The sequence below is a fragment of the Crassostrea angulata genome, chromosome 3 (assembly GCF_025612915.1).
Source record: "Crassostrea angulata isolate pt1a10 chromosome 3, ASM2561291v2, whole genome shotgun sequence".
Classification (NCBI taxonomy): Eukaryota; Metazoa; Mollusca; class Bivalvia; order Ostreida; family Ostreidae; genus Magallana; species Magallana angulata.
The window spans coordinates 11,568,989-11,592,366 of record NC_069113.1 but is presented as its reverse complement, the minus strand read 5'-3'; the positions used below and the strand labels follow the sequence as shown (position 1 = coordinate 11,592,366).

The following is a 23,378-nucleotide window of genomic DNA, read 5'->3' as shown; positions in this document are numbered from 1 at the left end:
ATTTGTTTCCCGCCCCCAATTCATAAAACATCTTCCGTTTGGCGCTTTGTTATGTTGGCACGGCTCCGATAAATCTTGAATTATAACAAATGGTTGTTGTTGTTTTTGTCTGAAGAAGACACAGAAAATTCGATCTCCTACACAAGATGTTTTTTTGTAAAGAGAAACGAAATGATGGTTGTATATCGAAAATACTCGAACTACGATCACCCATGTCTCATCAACCTCGCAAATGGCCGACAAAAAAGGCGCCGGAGGGTTGCCCTAAAGCGCCTTTTGAAAGCAGTGCTCATGGCGTTGTAGATTAGAGGGTTCATGCAGCTGTTGGCCAAACCGAAGAAATACGTCATCAGCATGGTAAACACGTAATTCTCCTTGTCAAAAATATGTGTCTTCTGGAACGATTTCTGGAGGACGCTTGTAATGGACACTAGGTAGTGAGGAGACCATGTCAGGATAAAGGCTACGGCAATCACAATCACCATTTTGGCTACCTGTAAATAAAAATCAACTGTCGTGTACGATAGAATGGTCATTATGTCTATGATAATATCTCTCTATATGTATCTCGTACAGACGAACACCAGCTGAACACTCTACCATGTCAAGATTCAAGTTATATATATATTTTTAATCTCGAGATTGTTATTGTGTATGCTTCGTATTTTAACCTACCGCTAACTGCAAGGAAGCTTACGAGACCCCTTGAAGCAAGAGGCCTATGAGCCGCAATGCTCACCTGGACAATAAAATCAAACTGCATGCCCAGAACCTTGTAATTACTTGTATTGCAAGTACATAAGTTGAAATATCGCTTGTTATTTTGCGTAATTAATTGTTTCGAGGGCGTTAGTTTGATGTTTCGATTTAGCAGTTAAATTACGATAGGCAATGGACAAGAACAATTGACAGTAAGCATAAAACATGTGGAGTGCAGTACTGGATATTTTAAATTTCATGAAAACAAGAGTGCGCTTTAATATTCATATCAATTTTTTTTCATCACGTATGGTTGTGTACAAATATTATTAGATGAAAAATATCAGAGATTTCGTAAAAAACAGACCAAATGAAAGCCAACCTTTCTTTTATTGTTTTCTCGACGTTTTCTCAAACTCCTGGTCAGATAGGACAAGTCCACACTGAATGGCTGTACAATTCTAATGGCGAGCTTGGTGCATGTTACAATGATAACAGTGCTGGGAATGAAGTACATTATCAGGAACAGCAAAATGAAGAAGACCGTTCTCAATTCGCCGGTACCTCCATCTATTGCGTCAAAGTTGTCGTTACAGGTTATCAACGTGACGCTACCTAAATCACTATTTATGTTGAACGGATATGACGTAGAACTCAGGAAAGGGATGCATAGGACCACAGCGGCAACCCACGTGGCTGCGATGATCTTCTTTGTTCTGTCTGCACTTTTGGTTCTTGCAGAGAGTGGGTAAAATACGGCATAGTATCTATAAGAGAGAAATAAACGATATAGCGTACAAGAAAAATGCTGTACATAGGGTTATTTTCGCCCGTGATATTTTTGCCCTTTATTACTTGCATACGGTTTCGCCCCGTCTTGAATTCGCCCAGACAAAGTTGTGTTTGAATAGAAATAATATGAGCATTGTTATTCGTCCAGTCTTAGATATGCCCGCTGACTACGAGGGCGAAAGGAGTGAAAATAAAACGGGGGCGAATATTTTTCTGTATACAGTACCATATTACTAATGAATAGATTATTAGAACAACGTCTTTGCAGTGTAGATATTTCTATCCAAAATTATAGTGATAACTGGTTGTTAAAATAATGTTTTGATAATACATGTATGAAGAAAATTAAGAAATACATTGCATTTTTAGCTGTCGATTTTTAATACATAGAAGATACATTTTCTTAAAAAGGTATAAATCAAATAATACAGGTTAGTTTTTAGTTTTAGCGAATAAAAGGTCGACAAATTAAATACAGGTTTAGAAAACAATCTTATTAGATTCAATAATGAAAAAATCATTGCTCATCTGACAACAAAACCAATGTACAACCATATATGATGCCCCGAGGATAATAAAGAGGTAGATACTCTCGTTAAAGAAACAATAGAAGCAATTTTATCGTGATATATAATGAGAAATCAGCTTACTTTTACTTTCGACGTGGAAGTTATTTGATGGCGATATGCTCGTCTCTGTTTTACAGAAGACTGGTCGGCGCCATAAGCAAGCCTAAGGGTCATAGCAATATTTTGTAGCGACGTGAAACCGTATGGTTTTCTATTATAAGCACGTAAAAAATATTGTTTTTGATATGAAAGAGAAGGAATCTTCATTGTATAGAGATTCATATTTTATTTTTTCAAATTAACGGATACTCTTTCCCGTTCATTGTCTTACCAGAGACGGAAAGAACCATTTTCTCGTGTTATTATTGATAATTCTACATGCATATTGTCTTAAGGGCCAAAGGCCAAAGAAATCAGCATATAGGTTTGCGAATTTGTTTCTATAATTGTCCTAGTCCTCATTTCTCCAAGCAAGAAATGTTTTCTAGATAGGATAAACAAAATTATGATTGCGTTTTAGATGCGCAAATCAAAATGAAATCAAAAGGAATTGCTAGCTAGATTCATTCATCAAAGAACAGTAAGGGAAATACCTGATTTTTTTGCGGATGGACGGATTAATGGAATGATGGCACAAAAGAAGGATGGGCGGATTTGCAAACCGACAGACTCACAGTCAGCTTGGAAAGTTGTCATGTTGTAAATTTTGTATTTACTGCCACCCGGTAAATTCAAAATTTTCAACATGACAACTTCAACAAACAAGAATAAATATCTTTATATCTGACGGAAAACTTTAAGTTCTACCTATATATTAGAGCATTTTATTTATAAACAGTGGCAAATATAAGCGTATTTTCAAGATCATGTCTCAGCCATTAGCCAATGTATATCTCCCTTAATTAGTTTTATAATATAAAAACATCACAGAAAATGTTAAAGATGGGGAAATTTTGCTGCAAGCAAAGAAAGGTTAATAATTATGGCATTTACTGCCCGAGAGTTCACTCTCTCCTATAGAAACGAGACATTAATTACATCAGAAGAAACTTCATGCAATGATACTAAAGAGTACACACTAATCATATATACATAATTCCAAGCATAGCCTTGAAATATTAACATTGACCTTTGTGCCGAATCTTAAAGTGCTTCTGCGTTTCTAGAAACAAAGCGGTAAAATTAAGAATTTATAACATACAATGTATGTTCAATTTTAAGCAAAGTCGCCTTCTGTTTGCTATTTTTGGTTTTGATGATTTATTTGTTTTTTTTAACGGTTAGGTTGTTCGTTAATGATAAAATTATATCATTAGTGGTCAACATCCTGACCACTAATGCAACATTATATCATTAGTGGACGGTGTGTCATTAGAGGTTGCTACAGCGCGATTTTAATATGCCATCATCATACCAAAATCGAAGAAAAACAGCAGAATAAAATAAAACCAGGTGAAATTAAGCGGTGCTATTGTATAGTGAATAGAATTTTTATGCCATTTAGAACTATTTCATTTAGTTATTTGTTAAATTGTTGGCTGCCACTGTAGTATTTTTTTCAACTCTTCTTGACCAATTGACAGAATACAGATGAGAGTTAAAAGTATTTAATCCGAATTCAACAGATTTCAAATATCATCAGACAGTTTTTTCGTCTCGCAACATACTACAAATTGAAATAAATGACTACACAGAGATACAAACCAGCTTGTTTTGAAACTTTCTTGTACATCGATATTATAAATTTGATAAATAATTAATTTGATGCAATTTTTACAGAGTATACCGACCATTAAAGCAAAGGTCTCGATCAAATTCATCAAACGTCGAATATTCTGTTTAGAAATATAATCTATTTAATCCGTTAAAATGGCTGCGCAAAACTACAACAAATATGATGATATGAAATGTATATAGGAAACATATCGCACTTTCTATGCACCTTTTGTTGCCGGTATTTTAGCATGATTGAGAAAAGTTTTCTACACCTATTTCAAAATCCCCTCTTTGTAACCCAATCATTCTTCATGAATCATGAGTTGAACAAACTTTACTCTGCACAACCTGTACTTTCACGCAATTTTCAGCTTTTTAAGCTGAATGATTTTTCAAAAAAATATTAATAAGGATTTTCTATATATATTCCTATGTAAAAACTTGGCCTCCTCTCCCATTATGGCCCAAACCTATCACAGGGGATCAGGATTTGTACAGACTTGAATCTACACTACCTGAAGATGCTTCCATACAAGTTACAGTTTTTCTAGCTAATTCGTTTTCGGGAAGAGGATTTTTAAAGATTGTTCTTTATATATTGCTATGTAAATACCGTTATTCAACCATTTATTCCAAGTTTGGTTGAAATTGGTGGTTCTAGAGAAGAGGATGAATATGTCAAAAGTTTACGACGACTACAACGACAACGACTGACAACGCGTAAGGTCAAGTATTGATTAGAAAAGCTTACGCGAGCCTTTGCCTCAGCTGGGCTTAAAACATGTAAACGTTGTTTTAAGAGGACTATTACAAGATAGTTTTTATTTAGATTTCTTCTTATCCTTTCAAATCATAGGGACTCTCCACTTAATGTGGTTTCATCACTATTCATAAACATTAATTTTCGCAGATTTTAATAAAAATCACAGTTTCAAGGAAAAGTAAATTCGTGAACAATGATCCTTTCAGTGTAATGATGTATTAGAATTACATTTCAATGAGCATTCAATTTTATGGATCAACTCAACAACAAACTCCATGAAAATTGGTATTCAACGAATAACGATGAAACTAGAGTGATATGTGTATTACCAAAGTCTTCATACCTAAACAATAAAATCAACAAGGTCACAAAACCCTATAATTGTAGGCTACTAATCTCAGCCGCAAGCTCATAAATAAAACTACACTTCTTTCAAATAATTCTTTCAATAACTACCTCACATCCTTGGATGAACAGTTATGCATGGTGCCAACAAATATGTCGTCTAATCATGTGCCTAAATCAAATTTTCACGACTACACGCCGAGACAAAAGGGATGAAAGTTTCAAGCCTTGTTGAATTTATGGCATATGGATGATAAAAATTAAATTGCTCGCACTTAACGAACAGGACGATAATGTAGCAGGGAATTCCTATAGAAAATATGTCCTTAACGTCGTACATGATTTGCTCAAAATTAAGATTTATTAAACCACCTCTTTGTTATGGTCATCGGTTTTGTTTTTGTTGTTCTCTTTTGTTTGGATTTTGTTTTGTTCGAATAGACTGCAAAGCATTGAAGTACTGCATCGCAAAAAAATCAAAACAACATCGCATTGTTTATCTGCAATCGCCGTGATGCTAGTTTCTTGTATGAATTTAGAAAATACCCCACAAAATAATGGTAACCCCCTTTAGAGGTGCTCAATATAGATATCATCTCACCGTCATAGTAAACAGAAACTGTATGACATGGATATTGGGAGACGATGTTAACCAAGCCATTGTTGGGATGAAAGAGTGCTTAAAACATTTCATTATATCACAAATGTTTATTAACGGTCAGAAATAATAATATGAAAATCATAAACATGATGCACTTGCGCAAAATCACTCAATCTTTATCAAACAAATGTTTATTTTACATTTCTTAATTCATTTTTTTATGATTATACTTATGAAATCTTAAACAGGTAGATTGTTAGACAAAAGCAACGATATTCACATTTACTCAGTCGCTTTCTCGTCAGTCTTTACATGGTTCAGACAATTTTCTCTTAACGTAACATTAACGTAAACACAAAATATACCACTTCAACAAATTGTTTTCATCATTAATTGAACAAAGTGAGACGTTGTAATGGAGATGTGTTAGATGATAAGACGTCTTGGACTTCACTGGCATCATTGTGAATTTCATAGACTCCCGAGTGCGAGAGGAGAACAGCCTCCGCCTTCGAATCTTCCATGCATCCATTTGAAATACATATGCAGTCTGTGTTTCTAGAGAATTTTACCCTCGACTCTTTTTTCGGGGTTCCGTTAAATTTATTTACTTTCTCTGTTTCCTCAAATTCACTATTGCTGCCGTCTTTGATTCTGGTGCTCGTAGTCCCTCGGCTGTTATCGGAGCTACTGTTGTGAAGCGGCTCGTCTTCGTCATTGAAGCTTCTGGTAGCGGAGGTCACGTTGGTTGAACGCCGTTGTATGATGCTTCCACTTCTATACTTGAAAATCGTCTGGCGACAATACATAAAGTTGCAGAAGATACGCTGAAATGTCCGCTTAAAACTCTGGCGGAATTTTTCACTCATGACGGTGTAAATAAAAGGGTTAACGCAACTGTTGATAAATCCAAAGAGATGGGCACATAGCATGGAGAAGATAAAATTAGATTTCTGGAGAAAGTTCTCTGGCTGAAGGACAGAAACTACACTGACAATGTACAAGGGAGACCAGGCAACAATAAATGCCACGGCTACTACAATCACCATGCGAGCCACCTGAAAAACAAACCACCATATCAGTAAAAGTTATGTTGATAACAATGGATAGCATATTGAACAAAAATGGCTGTTAACTGACAGTTTATGAATATTGCGTATTGCGCTTGACTTATTCTCGAAATGTAACAGAATTCAATAACCGTATATCAAAATACATAAAAAATATACAAAAAGATAGCAAAACAGTCAAATTATAATATTCTACATTATTCTGTATAAGATATCAGATACGATTTGAGTTATTACTGAAGACTGACAACAACTTGGTTAGTGCAGTTAAGTTGTCCAATATGCCATATCGCTTAGTTAATGCTGATAGAATAGGCCTGGTGTCTCACTATAATTGAAAAAGACCCGTCACAGACACAAATATGCATAGTACTGGACGCGTTTTTTTGCATACAAATAAGACATAGTGGAAATATTTCATTAGAAGGAATGGTAACCGTCAATGCGGATGGCTCTGTACAATGTCAAGAGGTAAATTACAGGCAAACCGCAAGCAAGCTTTAAACGCAAAATAACCAAAAAAAGATCAGAAACGACTCCACCCATTGTTTCAGTGATGGGAAAAAAATCTGAACTATAAGTGATTGAAGAAGCGTACGAGAATATATGTTGCCAATTACTCTTTGGCTTTAAATAGAAAATGTTGTGTTTTTCGTCTCTTGATAATCAAAGAAAAATGGCTTTTTGAGGCTGAAACAGTTACAGCTTTTGGTTCATTACAACAGGGTAGTCCAACCGTAGATGAACCAAAATAGTATAGAACAATTGTACAGTTGTTTTGTCCGGATAATGAGGCTCCTCTACAGAACCAGTCAAAGGTGTTTTATAAGTAGATGTGTTGTAATTATAGATTGGTGACATGGACTTTGCAAAATGCAGTGCATAGTGTTAATGAAGGTAAAATGGTGCTATGTTGCAAGGGAGTTCCCGGTTACAGAACCACTCTTATTGAATTTTAGTTGCCAAGAGGCAGTCGAGACAAGACCTTGCTCCCGTTTTCAACCGTAAATCTGGAATCAAGTAAACACGAATTGACTTTTATTTTTCTCTATTGTTAAACAAAAAATGAAAGGAAGAATTGATTAAAGAAATAGAGATTAAAACGACTTATTAAACAAGACCTAGTGTATATTCATCATAAAAACTTTGAAGGTCAAGATTATGTCATCCATTAAAAAAAAACTTGACAAAATCATTAACAATCGAGACAAAAATTTATCTAGTAAACCAATCAATATCTTTCTTCCTACTATCGTGTGTTTTTTGTTAATTTCCTGCAAAGTTAACTCCTTTTAAAAGTGACAATCCTCGTAAATTGACTTATATCGTTAAAGTACACGTAATTTATTTGTCGCTTTGACATTCCTTCTTATTAACCGAGTCATCGATTACGACACTTACCTTTCTCTTATTGACTTCGTGACGTCTTTTAGAGGTGGGATCCTGCTTGTATGTGGCGGAATTTCCAACAACAAAAGGCCTGGTCAAGCAAATGGCAATTTTTGTACACGTCACAACGATGATGGCCAAAGGAATGAAATACATCACAACAAACAGAATGACGAAAAAGATCCTCCTGAAATCCCCCGTGTGACCGTCCAACTCGTCAAAGCGGTCCGAGCAAAGCTCCCCGGTCAACGTGCCAAGCTCGCTGGAGATGGTGAAAGGTTCCGCCCTGCTGAAACAATAGGGTGTCGCCAAAATGGCGGGAATGATCCAAGTAGCTGCGATGATTTTCTTGGTTCTTGATTTGCTATTCACTTTCATGGCAGATAAAGGGTGGACGATGGCATAGTATCTGCAAGTAAACGAAAGAGAATACTGAAATTTTATATCGACTTTTCTTATGTATAATTCATTCTCGAGTATTTTTTTTTTACATGGACATTTTTTTTTTTTTGCAGCAGTTTGATTTCGCATAATATGGTTTTGATATTTTTTATATCATATGTTTGCAAATTCAAATGTTTTATTTAAATGAAAGCAAGATAAAATGTTTGTGTATTAATTTCCAAAACTTTAGGACAACAGTTAAACGAGTGCGGAAGTTAGTTAAGGGAGAAAATCATATTGTTAGTAAGTGCTGAAGAGGATGGAAATTCGTGATTTGATTAACTGCTGGGTACCACATTTTCTATTCTATACCAAAACACAATTTCGCATTCGTAAAATCAAAAAATAATTAAATGTACTGAGTCCTTTTTCGTGTCAGTCAAACAGCGTTTGAATTTCACATTCAAGTACATGTAGAACCACATACATTATATAGAAAATAAGAGCACTCATGAAAAATTAAGTACGCTACAATCAAATAAAAACCCATGATTTTTCACTCGAAGGCTGGTCGTGCAAAAAATCTATTTCGAAGTCAAACAAAATACGTAATGGTACCAAATAAAAAAAAATAATAAACTTCATGCACAAGACTGCACCTGCGCATTAAGTCCATTGACAACAAGAAATGGGTAAATGTGGTAGCAATGAGCCGAGTCACCAGAAGCAGTGCGGTAGTAAAGCCACAAAGGGAACCAGTTTATTACAAGAAATGGTACTCCCCATATTTGTTTCCAGCTCAAGGCGACTTCTCGTAAGTTAATCAAATTCAAGCGCCGTAAAAATTCTTCAAGAATTGTTTCCACGTGGTTTCGTTTTCATTGATCATGTTGGAGCAAATAATGTTCCTACAGAGATGGGTTCAGCCAACGATGTCGGCACGATTAAGATGTGCACCAAACAACTATAGAAAGAATGGGGTGGGTGGGGATGGAAGGAAAACAAATCTCCTCGGTAAAAATGTAAACTTTGATTTACATTCTTTGAGTCCTATTTTGTGACCGTAAGATTCCCGAAAATGAAGATGGGACCTAATTTAGAACAAGTGTTAATCACTTGGAGTGGTTAGGAAGGGAGTAGACTTCTGTTACCATAGTTTCGATAGACGGACTTTCAGTTATTCAATATACGATCATGCATGTTTCTTTCATTTTTAAATTAAGTGCCTTTCATTTTTACTGCTGATATGCTTTGCTTCCTGAATATATGTTACAGTAAAGCTCTTGCTATATTCTTGCATAATGTGAACTGTGAAGTCTCTAATGATTTGAACCTACTTTATTTTAAGCAATACTTGCACAAGGATCAGACACAAGTCTTAGAACACTTTGAACCACCCTCTGTCCAAACATCAACTTTGAGTGTACAGATATTGATGCACTAGCGTGTGAAACGAGTATCTTTGCACCGTTAGGTACAAAGTACACTTAGCTTCGTAAAAAATTCAGGCACGTGTTTCATATTTTTTTTTATATTTCAAGTGCAATGCAGTACTTAACCTGGTGTTTAAGATAAACTTGATGGTTACCTCATTTAATTGGATTAATTCCAAAGAAAATTGTATAATTTCATAGTCTTTGATACAGATCTTTCGGAAGAGTATATTACTTCACCTATAAGATAATTACAAACACATATCAAGCACAGTTCTAATGTTTTCTTGCTTCGTAGAGTACAAAGTTGATCTACTTTTTGACGATATGGTTCCAGAGTATTTGATATTAAGAGCGAGATAAATTGGGTATAATTTGCAAAGTTCTTTTTTAAAAGATTGCAAAAGTGCTGCAATCACGAAATTACCAATCAAAAATATTGCTGATGATGTTCAGAACTTTCCTGTTCGTCTTAAATGCCTACAAGTTTTGCAGTGAATGTTCATAATAATTGTATTCTTAAAAGATAAAATAATTCCTGGAATGAGCTCAACGTTTTTCTTGAACTGTTTTATTTTTCTTAAGCGAACATTAGGAGTGTAATATGTTCAAATAATGTTTGAAACCTTATGAAAATATTGATTGAAAGTGGGAATGTCGCTCCTCTATAATTAAATGGTGATTATTAAATAAATAAATAAATAGGAGTGTACAATATTTGATGCTTTATTCAAAATACCCACACATCTTTATAGAGTTTTGAATGATCTAGCACGAAAACTTCAGTTTACAAAATTCTTTCAAAATACAGTTTAAGTCTCGTGTTCAAGTGCGTTCGCTTAAAACGAACTTATTGATATTATCGTTGGGATGTCACTAAGTACAGGAAAATATCAACAATTAGAATTTCTCCACCCTGTGAATCAATAATTATATTTCATGATTACTTTAGTTTTTCTGTGAGATCATAAAGAAGCACAGAGATACATGCATACATACCCACCTGAGAGGGTTAATATAGAATACTGAGATTCTTTGTTCATCAGCAACCACTAAAGCATTTGATTGTAAATCACTGATTTGTTTCACTGCAAGGATATCTGGTCAGTTGTGAACGCATAATCAGAATGCTTCATTTCTATTGGCTTCTTACAAGGCAAAACTTAATTTTTGACACACCAGAACTTAGAAGTAGGCGAAATCGATATAGTATCGCAAGAAGAAACACGTCTCATTTCTTAATTCTGGCCATAGTGTTTCAAGGGTCCTCCACACTCCGTGACATATGACAGTACGTCACAAAAAGGAGGCTTAATTCGCTGCATGGGAAATTATTTATTTTGTAACCGTTATTTGTCTAGCTTCGAAGCACATTGCATATGACATCAGACTACTGAAACAGAGAGCCCAAGCTCAAATTGGACTTCAGTTTACCAATTCCATATTGTAAATTACAAATATTTAAAAAATACCGGTTTTTTTTTCTTCTTCACAAAAATGGCTATTTTTCAATAATTTTCAAACTGTTTACATACTATCATACCCTGTAAGACATTACAAGGTTGTGTTTGATAAAAAGAATTCTCAAAGGTGCGGAAAAACCTTCAGGAAGTAACTATTCTGCAGATGCGCAATATTGTCCCCTCATTGAACTATATATGTTAATTTTAGAAGTCAGCTGTTCTCAATGACCTTCTGCAATCTTCTTTACCAAAGATATAAATACACAAAGATTAAATCCTAAATTTAACGTTTGTTTTGAAAACCGTAACATATTATGTAAAGTAAACAATATTTTCCTAATAATGGCTTATGCGAATGTCAAGAGTGTATCTCTAAGTAGTTTTGCTGAACATATATCCCAAAAATGTTTGGCTGGCGGCAAGACGGAACCTGTTATAAATCAGACAGCTATTTTCTCTAAGAAAAAGGACTACATTTTCATCAACAATATAATATCTTTCCATGGAGTATGATCAATTCATAAAAAAAAACATTCATTTTGCGCATTTAATTTCAGTTCGCGGTTTCCGTGATATTTGAAATTATTATTTGTCTGCTGCTGCCGACGGTCTAAGTTTGCGGAGGTATCATCGTCCCTAGTTTCAACTTGAAGCTTGAGATTCTGGGGGCTCACGGTAAAGGACTCTTCATATTATCATAGAAAACACCAATATTGCTTTTTTTTTTGGTCTGCCTGATAGAGTTTAATCGGATTCTATTAAAGCAAGTCTTATTATACTTCTAAAATCTTCTCTCTGTTGAGAAAAAAAACCAACAACAGTTATTCTTTACTAACACCGCTACCGTACATAATATCCATTTTTCCCGGAACATCAATTTATACATTTGTTTGCTTTCATGCAAAAATTCTCACGAATGATAAATCGCATGAAAAAGTGGGTATTTTCCGTTAAAATTTGAGCTTTTCTCGAAAAATCCTTTATAATAGCACAGTTAGAAAGTACATTGAAGTATATTGTAACCATAAATACTAGACTCTTTGAGACTCGTTAAGACTGGTCTCTTAGACCATAAAGAAGTTCGTATGGGGCCAGATTGAAAGTACATAAGATATATAGAATGTAAAATACATGAATACATGTGTGTGCACTCTCCTTGTCAAAGTGTCGGTTTTAAAATTCATCTAATATTGTACAAAAAATTGATCTTTATCATAATAAGCTTACAATTACTCGACTCCATTTCTTTTTGTAAAGAACGATACTCATTGTATTGATGTATGCATGGTATAATACAGTCGGACATTGTTAATCCGAACTCGAAAAGGTCTAAATGATATCCGAGATATCTAAGGATTCGAGATTAAAATACACGAATAATAGTTTGGTCTTCAATCTCACTTTGACGTTTCCATTACGTGCAAGATATCAAAGTTCCATTTGGATATGTTTGTTATAAGATTTTCCATTCATTTGCGTTTAATGATTAACTCATCCCCCTCTCTCGGAGAAAATATGGGAGTAAATACCATTCTTATACAAATACCGCTACTCATTGATTAAAACTTGTGGCGTATTTTGATAGACTTATAGATCATATGCGCCAACCACAGTTGGAAATTATAGAGTAGCAATTAAATGTATACAGCCAAGTGTGTCGCACGTGAAATTAACGCGAATTTCACGCGAGGCACAATTTCCTGTGTGACCAATAGTTTTACATTTCTTCAAACAAAGTTGTATCTATGGTATCTAGTGTGAAATTGAAATTTTCAGTATTATTTTATTTTGTAAAGATGAAAAAGAATAAAAATTGAACCTTTGTTGTATAAACCTAAAAATAAACCGTTTCAGAGCTTTAGAAAAAAAACTCGATGACGATATATTTTTCAAAACTTCCGAAGGAAAAAAAATTAAAAATGGCATGCACTTGATCTCCTTTACCAAGGCTACTACAGACCGTTTCTGGGTCACCATAGTAATCACCAATTTGTCTGTAATCGACATTTTACGACTTTTTAATGTGGTTACCTCTCCAAGACCCACTCTTTTCTGTAAGCAGCTGTGTTCAACGCCCAGAAGTTCCAGCTTTTCTTCTGACACAATATATATCTACTTGAATACTAGCACTCTTTTCTGTAGCTTCTTTCAGGAGATTAAGAAAACCTCTTGGGACATAAAAGACGCGCTTTTAACAAGGGAAGACGGCATCAACGTGTTGCTATAAGTAATCATTTACCAAGTCCTTTTTAACCAAATTTTTTATAATCACAGCATATTTGAAAATCCTGTCCTTTTTCTTTATTTTTGAATGTAAGTGTATTAAGCTGCTTCATAGTCAACTTTTACATCAGGCTTTGTCTTCTTCTGGAACAAACTTAAACAGTTATCTAAGGTAGCTGTATCACACCATTGAGGCATTTCTACCATCTGTATAATTCATTTATAACATAACGCATTCATAATAAGTTATGAATGGTTAATTATCATAATGCTCAGCATACTTGAAATTAGATATTTCAGGTTTATTTTAAAATGATAACAGAATTGTTATTACAAATTTAGACTGTTCACAAGTTGCATAATAATGATAAATGGTAAAGGAAATAAGTTTTCGGTGTTCTTCACGTTATTTTTAATCAAACTTAAGCAACACCATACATCAACACCCACTAAATGCAGAAAAGACTTATTTAGATAAATCATAGAAATATAGAAACAAATAATAAGTAAACTTCTTTACAGAAAATTAAGATATCGTTTTAATTGATTGTGTTTCTGAGTCGTTGGTGTTCGCCTTTTGACTTTGATTAACATTGGAAAAAATCAAGTAAAATATTTTAATTCGATGGTTAAAGAGAATCTTTGCAAATAATCCCCAACGCTTTGAACAGCTTTTTAACTAAAGAAGACGGCACAAAATAAGGACAGCCAGTTTTCTGAAAAATACATCTCTATATCGGATTCTCAGAGTGATCAGGAGTGCAGAGGTCTTAACTTTTCTCGTTTTTCCCCCAAAATCAGCTGTCAGAAAAATCAGCTGTCAGAGAAAATCAGAGTAGCGAAACTACTTAAGGTGTTGATTTTTTTTGGTAAAATGTTTGTTTGACAAATATCTGAACATTGCTTTGCCAATGTCTTTCTGATATTATGAATAATAATGTTTATCATTTATTGTCAAGTTGTAAACATGAATTTTATTTGATAAAATAATGTAAATCAGGAACGACAACATCTATATAATAAATAAATGTCAACCTCTGCTAATTTCTTTGTTGAATTATTTTTGTCGTGGATTCATTAATCTAATGAATCTCCGCTACGACCGATTGAAAAGAGGAATTGATAAAACTTCCCCCCAAAGAAGATTCGCAATCGCCCTTGTGGCTATGTTAAATCTTCCTTTCAAGCCATGTGGCAGATCATTCGTACGACCTAAGAGTATCGATGTGAAGTGCAGAGTGGGCCACAATTTTAATGTGCATACTCAGAAGAATGGTTCCAAGTAAATATATCCTTGTACAATGACAAATTCATAAGTTAACCGTTCTTGTACAATTCGTATACAGCTTTTCTCCGTCGTCTCATCATAATGAATCAATCGTGTACTTAAGGCGCGGCCGGAACTTCAAAAATTAAAACAAAACTTTATTGGCAAGTTTAATCTGAATTGTTATTATTGGCATATTGTAAAAGCTTTCTTAGAGCTGTTGTGGTTACGAAACTTTTTCTTAATTTTACATTCTGTAAAGGAACTCTGCAATGTTATATAATATGATGTATAATTAGCTTACACAACGATGAATTTAAACATAAATATCAACTAATGTACCCGTACATTCTGAACCTTCTTATCTATTATCTACAGTATTGTACATAATTGTATCAGCTTTGTTACTAGTATCTGTTTTGCATGCAAGAACAAATTAAGGCAATTGGAGAATACATTGTAACTGTTGTTTTAAACTTCCTACTACTTATGAGGGTATCATTAACATACCTTGTTTTGTATAACCCCTGATAAGTTTCATTACATGTCATTAACTGAGACGTTGACCTTCCGTTATCGTTAAATAGGATTAGGACGAGCTGTGAGCCCCTAATGAAAGTATTAGCATGGATTTGACATCTATGCAGATAGCTTTTGCTAACAGGATTTCAACCAGTGAAAAAAAACGAGCTTAATTCGATCTTCTTTCTTGTTAATGTCCATTCTATAGCAGAATAATTTGAAAGAAAGTCCACTTTATGGGAGCTTTATGACAAAGAAACTCTCGAGTCAAATTAAATTATGTCCTACATCTAATATCATGATTAGGACAATTGTTATTTCCATTACCACATACATGCTAGTTGCTTGTTGACTGTCGGTGGAGTGTTTGATAGTGTAGTGTATATGAACATGTATATATAAGCATTACGATATGAAGAATTCTACAAAAATTGTGACAAAAGAAGATTTTTTTTATCTAATGCTCTTTTTTATACAGACGTGGTCCTAAATATCCTTAATATGCTTATTTATATTTACTGTCAAAGAATCCTATGAAAATATAGACGTCTGTATAAAAGAATGGCTTTTACTAATTTTACCAATTAATCTGATAAATTTGTGACTATTTAACGTTTCGGTCAAATAATTCTAATTCTGATCATCGGAAAGAGAAGGGAGAAATTTGATTATATGTAATTTGCATATTTCTGCTTTAGAAATATTGTCTTGTCATATGTAGGCGTGTAACGTAAAATAGAAGCGCACAAAAAGCTGTCACTGATGTAATTTCGGTGACCAGTTTTCCTATACACAGACCCAACCAAAAAAAAAAATCATTTACGCTCTCGAGAACAAACCAACATCTTTTTCTTCTTCTCTAGTTTTCGCATTTATTACAATATATTTTTTTTTCTCGTGTAAGATGAACGCGAAATGGAATCTCCAACCGTTCGTTTGGATTTCTGCCGCAGTTCTGTCGTGAAAATAACGATGCAATTTGCTAGATTGTTGGAAAGATGAATGGCAAATCTGAATGTTTGATGACTTGTATAATGTATAGGCCAAAACTAGCAAATATTTGTGACAAGTTTTTGTATAAATGTTTAATTCTATAGATTATCAAACTTTAATGACATTAAAAGAAAAAATGTCAAACTTTAATAGGAAATGAAATTTTCATGATATACAAAAAAAAAGAAGCAAAAACGTTAACATTTGATCTGTTTGAAAAAATCAATGTATTTTATTTATGCGAAACAGCAAATTTTTCGATCTCGTTCGCTAGATCATGGTATTTAATAGAACATTATGCCAATCATATGAGACGTCGAGAATTGATGTCTATATAAAAGTGAAAGATGAAGAGTTCCAGCAGTGTGATAAACTATCGCAATTATGAATAATAAAATGAACCAAAAAAAAATCCACTGATTTATAACAAAAAAATATCTTTCCTAAGAATACAATTCTTCATAATTATGCAACCATCCATATTACCATATGTTACTCTGACGACACAAGAAGCGCTAAAATGGACTCTATGTGACCTTTGAGTTGTTTCCATTCGAAATTGAATTGCTCCCTGAGAAAAGTGCCATGATATTGTTTTTATAAATGAAGCAGAGAAATCAGAAGGGGGTATTTTACTTTTGCATAACAAATTAAAAAAACTATTTGCCGCTAAATAAAATATTACCCTGCCTGTAGTGCAAAATACTTCACAAAAACATATCAGGATTTTTGTGGATGGTAAAATACTAGTAAACAGTTTTATTTTTGTGCTAAGTTATTCAAAAGAATTATTTAATTTTCCATGAATATTCGGGGTTACACATAAAAAACTTACTGACATTTTCTTCACATTCTACAGAGATTGTTTTCTTGGTATACCAGAATTTCTTTTTTTTTTTTAATCCTAGACGTGACTTAAGATCGTCTGCGTTGAAACCCACCACCGGAAGAAACCGGTGCTTTTCCAATAATTGAAAAAGCTAGGATGATTTTCGTGTAAGAATTCTAATTGCCTGGCAAAAATTATTAATATGAATGTAAGAGATTGAAAACGTATAAATATAGGGAAAATTTTTTGTCATGAAAATTGAATGCTGTACTATAACACGAAGCGGTAGTACATTTTCACACTATAGGGCTGTTTGGAAACCTTTTGGCTTTAAGCAAACAGAACACTATAACAATGGTTAAAAATATATTTGTTTTGCTAATTGTTGATATATCTTGTGCATCCTTAATTTAGTTGACGTTTTCTTTCTAGTAAAATCCCAACTCAGAAAATTCAGTTTATTACATTTAATGCCTCATTGAACGATGCAACAAAAACACAACACACTACCGTCGGGAATTTGAACGTTTGCTAAAGGCATAGGGTCACGCCAGATTGCATTTTTAACTTCAATTGATAATTTCCGGGACTTAACAGCACAACATTTGTAGCCAATAGCAAAATGGAACTAACTGGCATGTTTTGTAACCACGCCTCGTGAACATTTTGATCCACCGGTGTGTTGTAGCTTTGATGAATCAACGAGTGAATGAGAACTTTATATCCGGCGGTAATTCTGCATCCAACAAAAGCCGACCACCGCTTCAAAGGTATTTTCAAATGATAGGTTGTCTAACAATGAAGATGTCTCTGTCGTATTGTATCTTGTGGACGCGCTAATCTTCGAACACGTGTCAAATTATGATTCGCCCAGGGATTAAAACACTTAATATTAAACCTCAAATATCACTTTAAAACTGAATTCATTCATACTATTTTTTCCATAAAATTTCATACGGCATCAAAGATTAGATGGAGACAGTGTTCTTTTATCATCGGGAAAAAAATCTGAATCATTGATTTCAAAGGAGCGACCGATGAATAAAAGATAAATTCATTCAAATATTTTGCAATTATAACTGCAATGGTAATGTTTTCTGTTTGGTGTAGCGGTTACACTCGATTCAACATCTGGAGTAGAACTATGATGTATGTTGCAGGTTCGAATACGACTCCTTAGATAACGATTTGCTGCGCAAAGAATATCAAAACAATAAAGATTTCTGTGTAATAGCGCTTAAAGATAGAAAAAAAATATCTTAAAAATTGAAAATTGATATTTTCATCTTAAAATGATTTAAAATTAATGCTATGGCATATAAATTTAATCATTAAAACTCACATTTATTAAAAAAACAAGGATATCTTAATGAATTCGGCTAATCCTTGCTAGTCAGGAATCTGTAAACAGATGATGTCGGTGAAGTGTTATTTCAAGGATCGTCAGCAGAGACCAAGAATTCAGCATTCATTTAAAAAAAACAAGCTTAAGAACTCTGAAATTAACATCTATTAAGATCATTCAAGCTTCGTTAGGGGTTTCTACGCTATTGCGAGTGAGACTCACTAGCTTGCCTCTTTTTGTCACGTGCCACAGCCACTGTCAATCAAAGCATGAGACTAATTAGCTTTTTCGACTAGGTCTTGTTAATTACATATCTTTACTGATTTCATTATTATTCATCTTTTTTTATGTTTGCGCATCTGTCTATCTTATGATATTTTTTAAAATAATGTTGGACCTATAACCATGTATATAAAAAATTGCTTCAATGAATTAAAACCATAATATCACAATACCCCACTATCTTTATCTAAATATATATACATGTATATACAAAAACAGAGAGATTCGTCTTTAATATAAAAAAAAATTCATAAATATTGCACAGTCTCAGAATTTTCTTGCAAAAAAAAATACACCCCCCTCAGACATAATATAGGTCAATGTATCTCTGATTTAGAAAGAGGTCACATCCCTCTATTGCACTCGTAGACCAGGAATAAATCATGCGATTTTTATCCAAAGATTATCAAGCCGCACAAAGACTTGATAACACAAGATACCGCTTCGATAAGACATTGATGTAACGTATAAACGCATTACAAATAATTTTTTGGTGAATGAAATTTACATCCGATAAAAATCCATGGAGTTATTTCCAACTGTGACCACACATGACGATTATTTCTGTTTTATTTCTTACAAATACCCAGCCGTGAAAAGGGGTCAGCTTTGAAATTTCTTGAAAACTCGGCCGGTTCTTATTGATCCCTTGAATCATTTTTAAACCACCAAGGGGAAAAACGCCAATTTTTGTTGATATTCATTTTACGCCTGTGTAAGAAGTTAAGTGAAAGAGGGATAGAAATTAATCAAAAAATCTACCTACACAGCTTATTAACGCCTGACATCTTAAAAGTCATTACTGTGCAAGTTATAGCACAGAGGGATTCTTATAGAACTTTGATTACGTGCATGAAAAGCCAATATATGGCAAACGTTAGAGACCAGAACCAGACGATGACTGCTTTTATTCCAAAGAATATCCGTAGTCAGGTTTTGCATCTAAAAAATTCTTTAATCAGTGAAAGTGGGTATGCATATCTTATAGACCGATTCCGGTAAAACCAGGCAGCAATTTGTCTGGTTTAATTGTTTCTGAACTTCTTTAGAGGGTTTCGAAAAGGTTATACAGACTAATAAACGGCGACGCACATCAATTGCAATTGATCTTTTACGAGTTCAACTTTATTGCACGTGTGTCATTTATTTCCCAACAAGTGGGTAATGATTTTTTCGAGTATCACAAACTGTCACCTTTTATATTTATCATGCAGTTGTTTATACGGTTTAACTTTGTCACAAGAACTCGTCAAACTATTGACGAAAAAGACATGAATTTTAATCAGCCTTATAGCTACGCTATTCACACACAAGCAATTCTTTCTTCTTTTTTTTTTGGTCCACTGAAGTGATAAAGGGGCCAAATGTTGTTGTTTTTTTTATTTCGGTATCATCTTTTTTCTTAAAAACATATATATGGCCAAAAAATTCAGGAATCCTTACCTTTCAATGGAGATGGCAACAAGTGTAAGAACACTAACGAAGACAAACAAGGGTTGAAAATACGACATGAAAGAGCAGAGTCCATCACTCCGGAAAATGTTCCAGCGACACGGCGCTGTAAACTCCAACAGTTTAAGCGGTGTCACAATAGCGGACACCAGGAAGTCTGATACCGCGAGATTCACTATGTAATAGTTGGTCACGGTGTGCATATGATTATTTTTCCAAACCGTCCATATCACCAACATGTTCCCACAGATAGCCAGAACGATGACAATGATGTATATACCAATGATGGTGGCCAAAACCGCAGGAATCTGAGTGAAGTCCTTGTAGTACCCATTGTTAATGGGACATCCATACTCGTCCAGAACCGAGGAGTTTTCAACTAAATTATTAGTTAAATTTGAGAAATTCATCTTTCTAAAGGCTAGCAAACTGGTTGCTACATTTGTTTGATAATTTTCTTAATGAGCCATTCTGGTTGCATTTAGGACATGGAGTAGAGATTCATCTCACGGCGATAATGCTCAGCGCCGCTCAAGTTCCTTTTAACACCGAGAGATTATGCTGTAATACCCATCAAAAATCAAATATAAGATTAGTAAATCACTGCTAAAGCATTTTCGAAGTGAGCGCTACGTAAACTCGATAGTGTGTTAGGAGGTCGATAGAGCTAGAGAGACACCTGCAAACTGGAATCCAATCTGTAAACGCTAGCCATTTATACGGCAACTCTAAGCAACGTGCGCAGTCATCGTCTTTGGTTCAGATTGGTCGCCAATTCCACCTTGTAAAACTGTCGATCTCTGAATAAGTATCTGTGTTGTGTTTTATATGATAATTGATGCGAGTCAAATTCCAGATTCTTTAAAAATAATTTCCCAACATTTGCAGGTATTGTATTGATATAATTAACCAAGTATGATGATTCTGGAATAAGTTTTAGTCAAAGATTGACAGCGTACTAAGTAAGTCTTTTCTGTATTACTTAATATCATTTTTGCCGTATATGCGTCATTATTATTTCTTACACCCCTTTATATAGAAGGCATGTGGTGATAACAAACAGTGATCAAAATCAAAAGTCCAAAGGAAAAATACAAAACAGGAGCAGAGCAAACACGGACCTCTAATAAAATTAAAGATTAACTAGATAAGTTAAACCCGAAAGACATTTATGATGCCAGATTAATCTTCTGTGTCCAAATAATAAGTTCCATAATGGCAATTACAGAAAAGTAGAGTAAGGACACCGAGGGGGGGGGGGGGGTCCACTTTTTTTTTTAAAAATTTTATAAAACCGACGCACCTCCCTTTGTTAAGACATAAAAGATTATATTGAAAATTGATAAGGTGAATTTTTCTTTTTTTTGTGTAAACAGTATAATTTCAAAGTCTTCGTGTAAAGTATTGTTATGTTATAATTTTAAATTATTTTATTTATTTCAATTTTATATTTATTTTTCAAAAACGTTACAGTGTAATTACCAGTATATAGAAAACAAATGTAAAGGAAATAAACTGATACAAAGTTGTCAATTCATTTTCTGTGGCTGAAAATTTTACTTAACTTTCAAAAGAAGAATACTTTCCTTTATAGACCTAAACTTAGGGTCAATCATTTGTTTTAATTGAAAAAAAATACCAGGAGATTTCTAAAATACTCAACTTTTTGTGTATACAATTTACAAGCCTACAAAGGATAAGAACATGCACGGCAAAGCAACGTAAAGAAAACCAAACACCTAATGTGTGCGCATGCCCGTAATTACCTAGCTAATGAAGTCCAATATGAGGCTTAAAAGTTAATATTCCTCACATTGTTTGGCAACGTTTGCTGTATAGTAACCCCTGTTGAGAATAATAGCATCCGGACACTCTAGGACCCATGAACCATTCCTAATCCCTATTAAAAATCTCTGTCATATTAGGAGGTAATGTATCTCTGCGCAGTTCGTTCTGAAACGAAATGCATGTATATACTGGTATTATGGTATAGAGATTTTGCATTACGATTATACGACTGGATTAAGTTCTTCAGTAAAGTTCGAATTATCTAAAAAAAAGTCACGCTTAAGCTTTGTATCCATATTTCCGATAACATTTCGTTGACAAATATGTACATACATTGATGTTTTAGCCACATACAGAGCATTATAACTAATTAAGCAACATGGATGCTTGTGTATAAATATCTCGCGCTGTGCTTTTACAATAAACCTTTTTAAGACTGGTACATTCTATACAACTGTTGCCAGTTAAGGCAAAATTGTGTTCGGGTTTTATTAACGGCAGGCTGAAGGAATTGTTTGGGCTTATTTTCTATCAAACCATCTATAATTACTGTAACTTACAAATAATCTAAACCTGCAATGGGTAAGGCTTTTCACTTATAACAACACAGCTCACCAAACAAACACTTGGTTGCTATACAAGTACATCCCCGAGTTATTGCAAAGTTCGTACAAATCCTTACTTTGAGTTAGGAACAAACAGTATTCAAATTTAATAACTATTTACCAAAGCAAAAGTATTAAAATTCATACAAAAATACAGAATGACATTAAAAAACACGTGAAAAGCTGCTAATGTGACAGCAAACCGGGTTTTCTTCATGTGAACTGTATCCATAATCCAAGTCAACCCATATCCAGTGAAATGGTGTACCCTATATGCAATATTTTGCCAAAAATGACTAAGTTCAAAAGCTGGTATTTTTTTTTTTTTTTTATAAATTATTGGAAATCAAAATCATAGCAATATGCACACCTCTGATATATGTACAATTGATCTGCAAAAGATCAACTTCCTATCTTGAAAACTGTAGGAGGAGTTATCCGTACAATGAGGGTACCCTTTTGGCAGCCGCCCACCCGCCATTTTCACCATTTTAATAACCTTCGGAAAACCCGGTTAAATATTCTACACTACACAACCACTATACGAAAGATTATAAGATAATTAATTCGAAAAGAAGAAAATTACATTCATTTACATGGAATAACATGTTTGCAAATAAAATTCGATTGCGCAATAGCAGTCGTTAAAACTTCCAGAAATTTAATTAATGCGATAGTGTTCTATACTATTCTTTAAGTAAGTATATTAAGAAGGGTGTTCTTGATTCTCACTTGCTTTTACATACTAATACTACTAGCTGCCTAGTATCTTTAAAACGATTGGATGCAAATGCGATGAAAGTCACGTTAGAATAAAAATAGCTTTTGTTTCCGTTGAAATCTACGAT

At 34.0% G+C, this 23,378-nt stretch overlaps 1 protein-coding gene across 1 annotated transcript; it reads right to left on the bottom strand.

The window, feature by feature from the left end:
- Positions 1–5,484: 5,484 nt before the first annotated feature.
- Positions 5,485–20,809, bottom strand: LOC128175224 (QRFP-like peptide receptor). Its single transcript, XM_052840691.1, has 3 exons — positions 20,129–20,809; positions 7,957–8,353; positions 5,485–6,543 (listed from the first exon to the last, which is right to left on the bottom strand). Exons 1-3 carry the CDS (start codon positions 20,545–20,547, stop codon positions 5,875–5,877), a joined length of 1,485 nt encoding a protein of 494 aa, XP_052696651.1. The 5' UTR covers positions 20,548–20,809; the 3' UTR covers positions 5,485–5,874.
- Between the last annotated feature and the right edge of the window lie 2,569 nt (positions 20,810–23,378).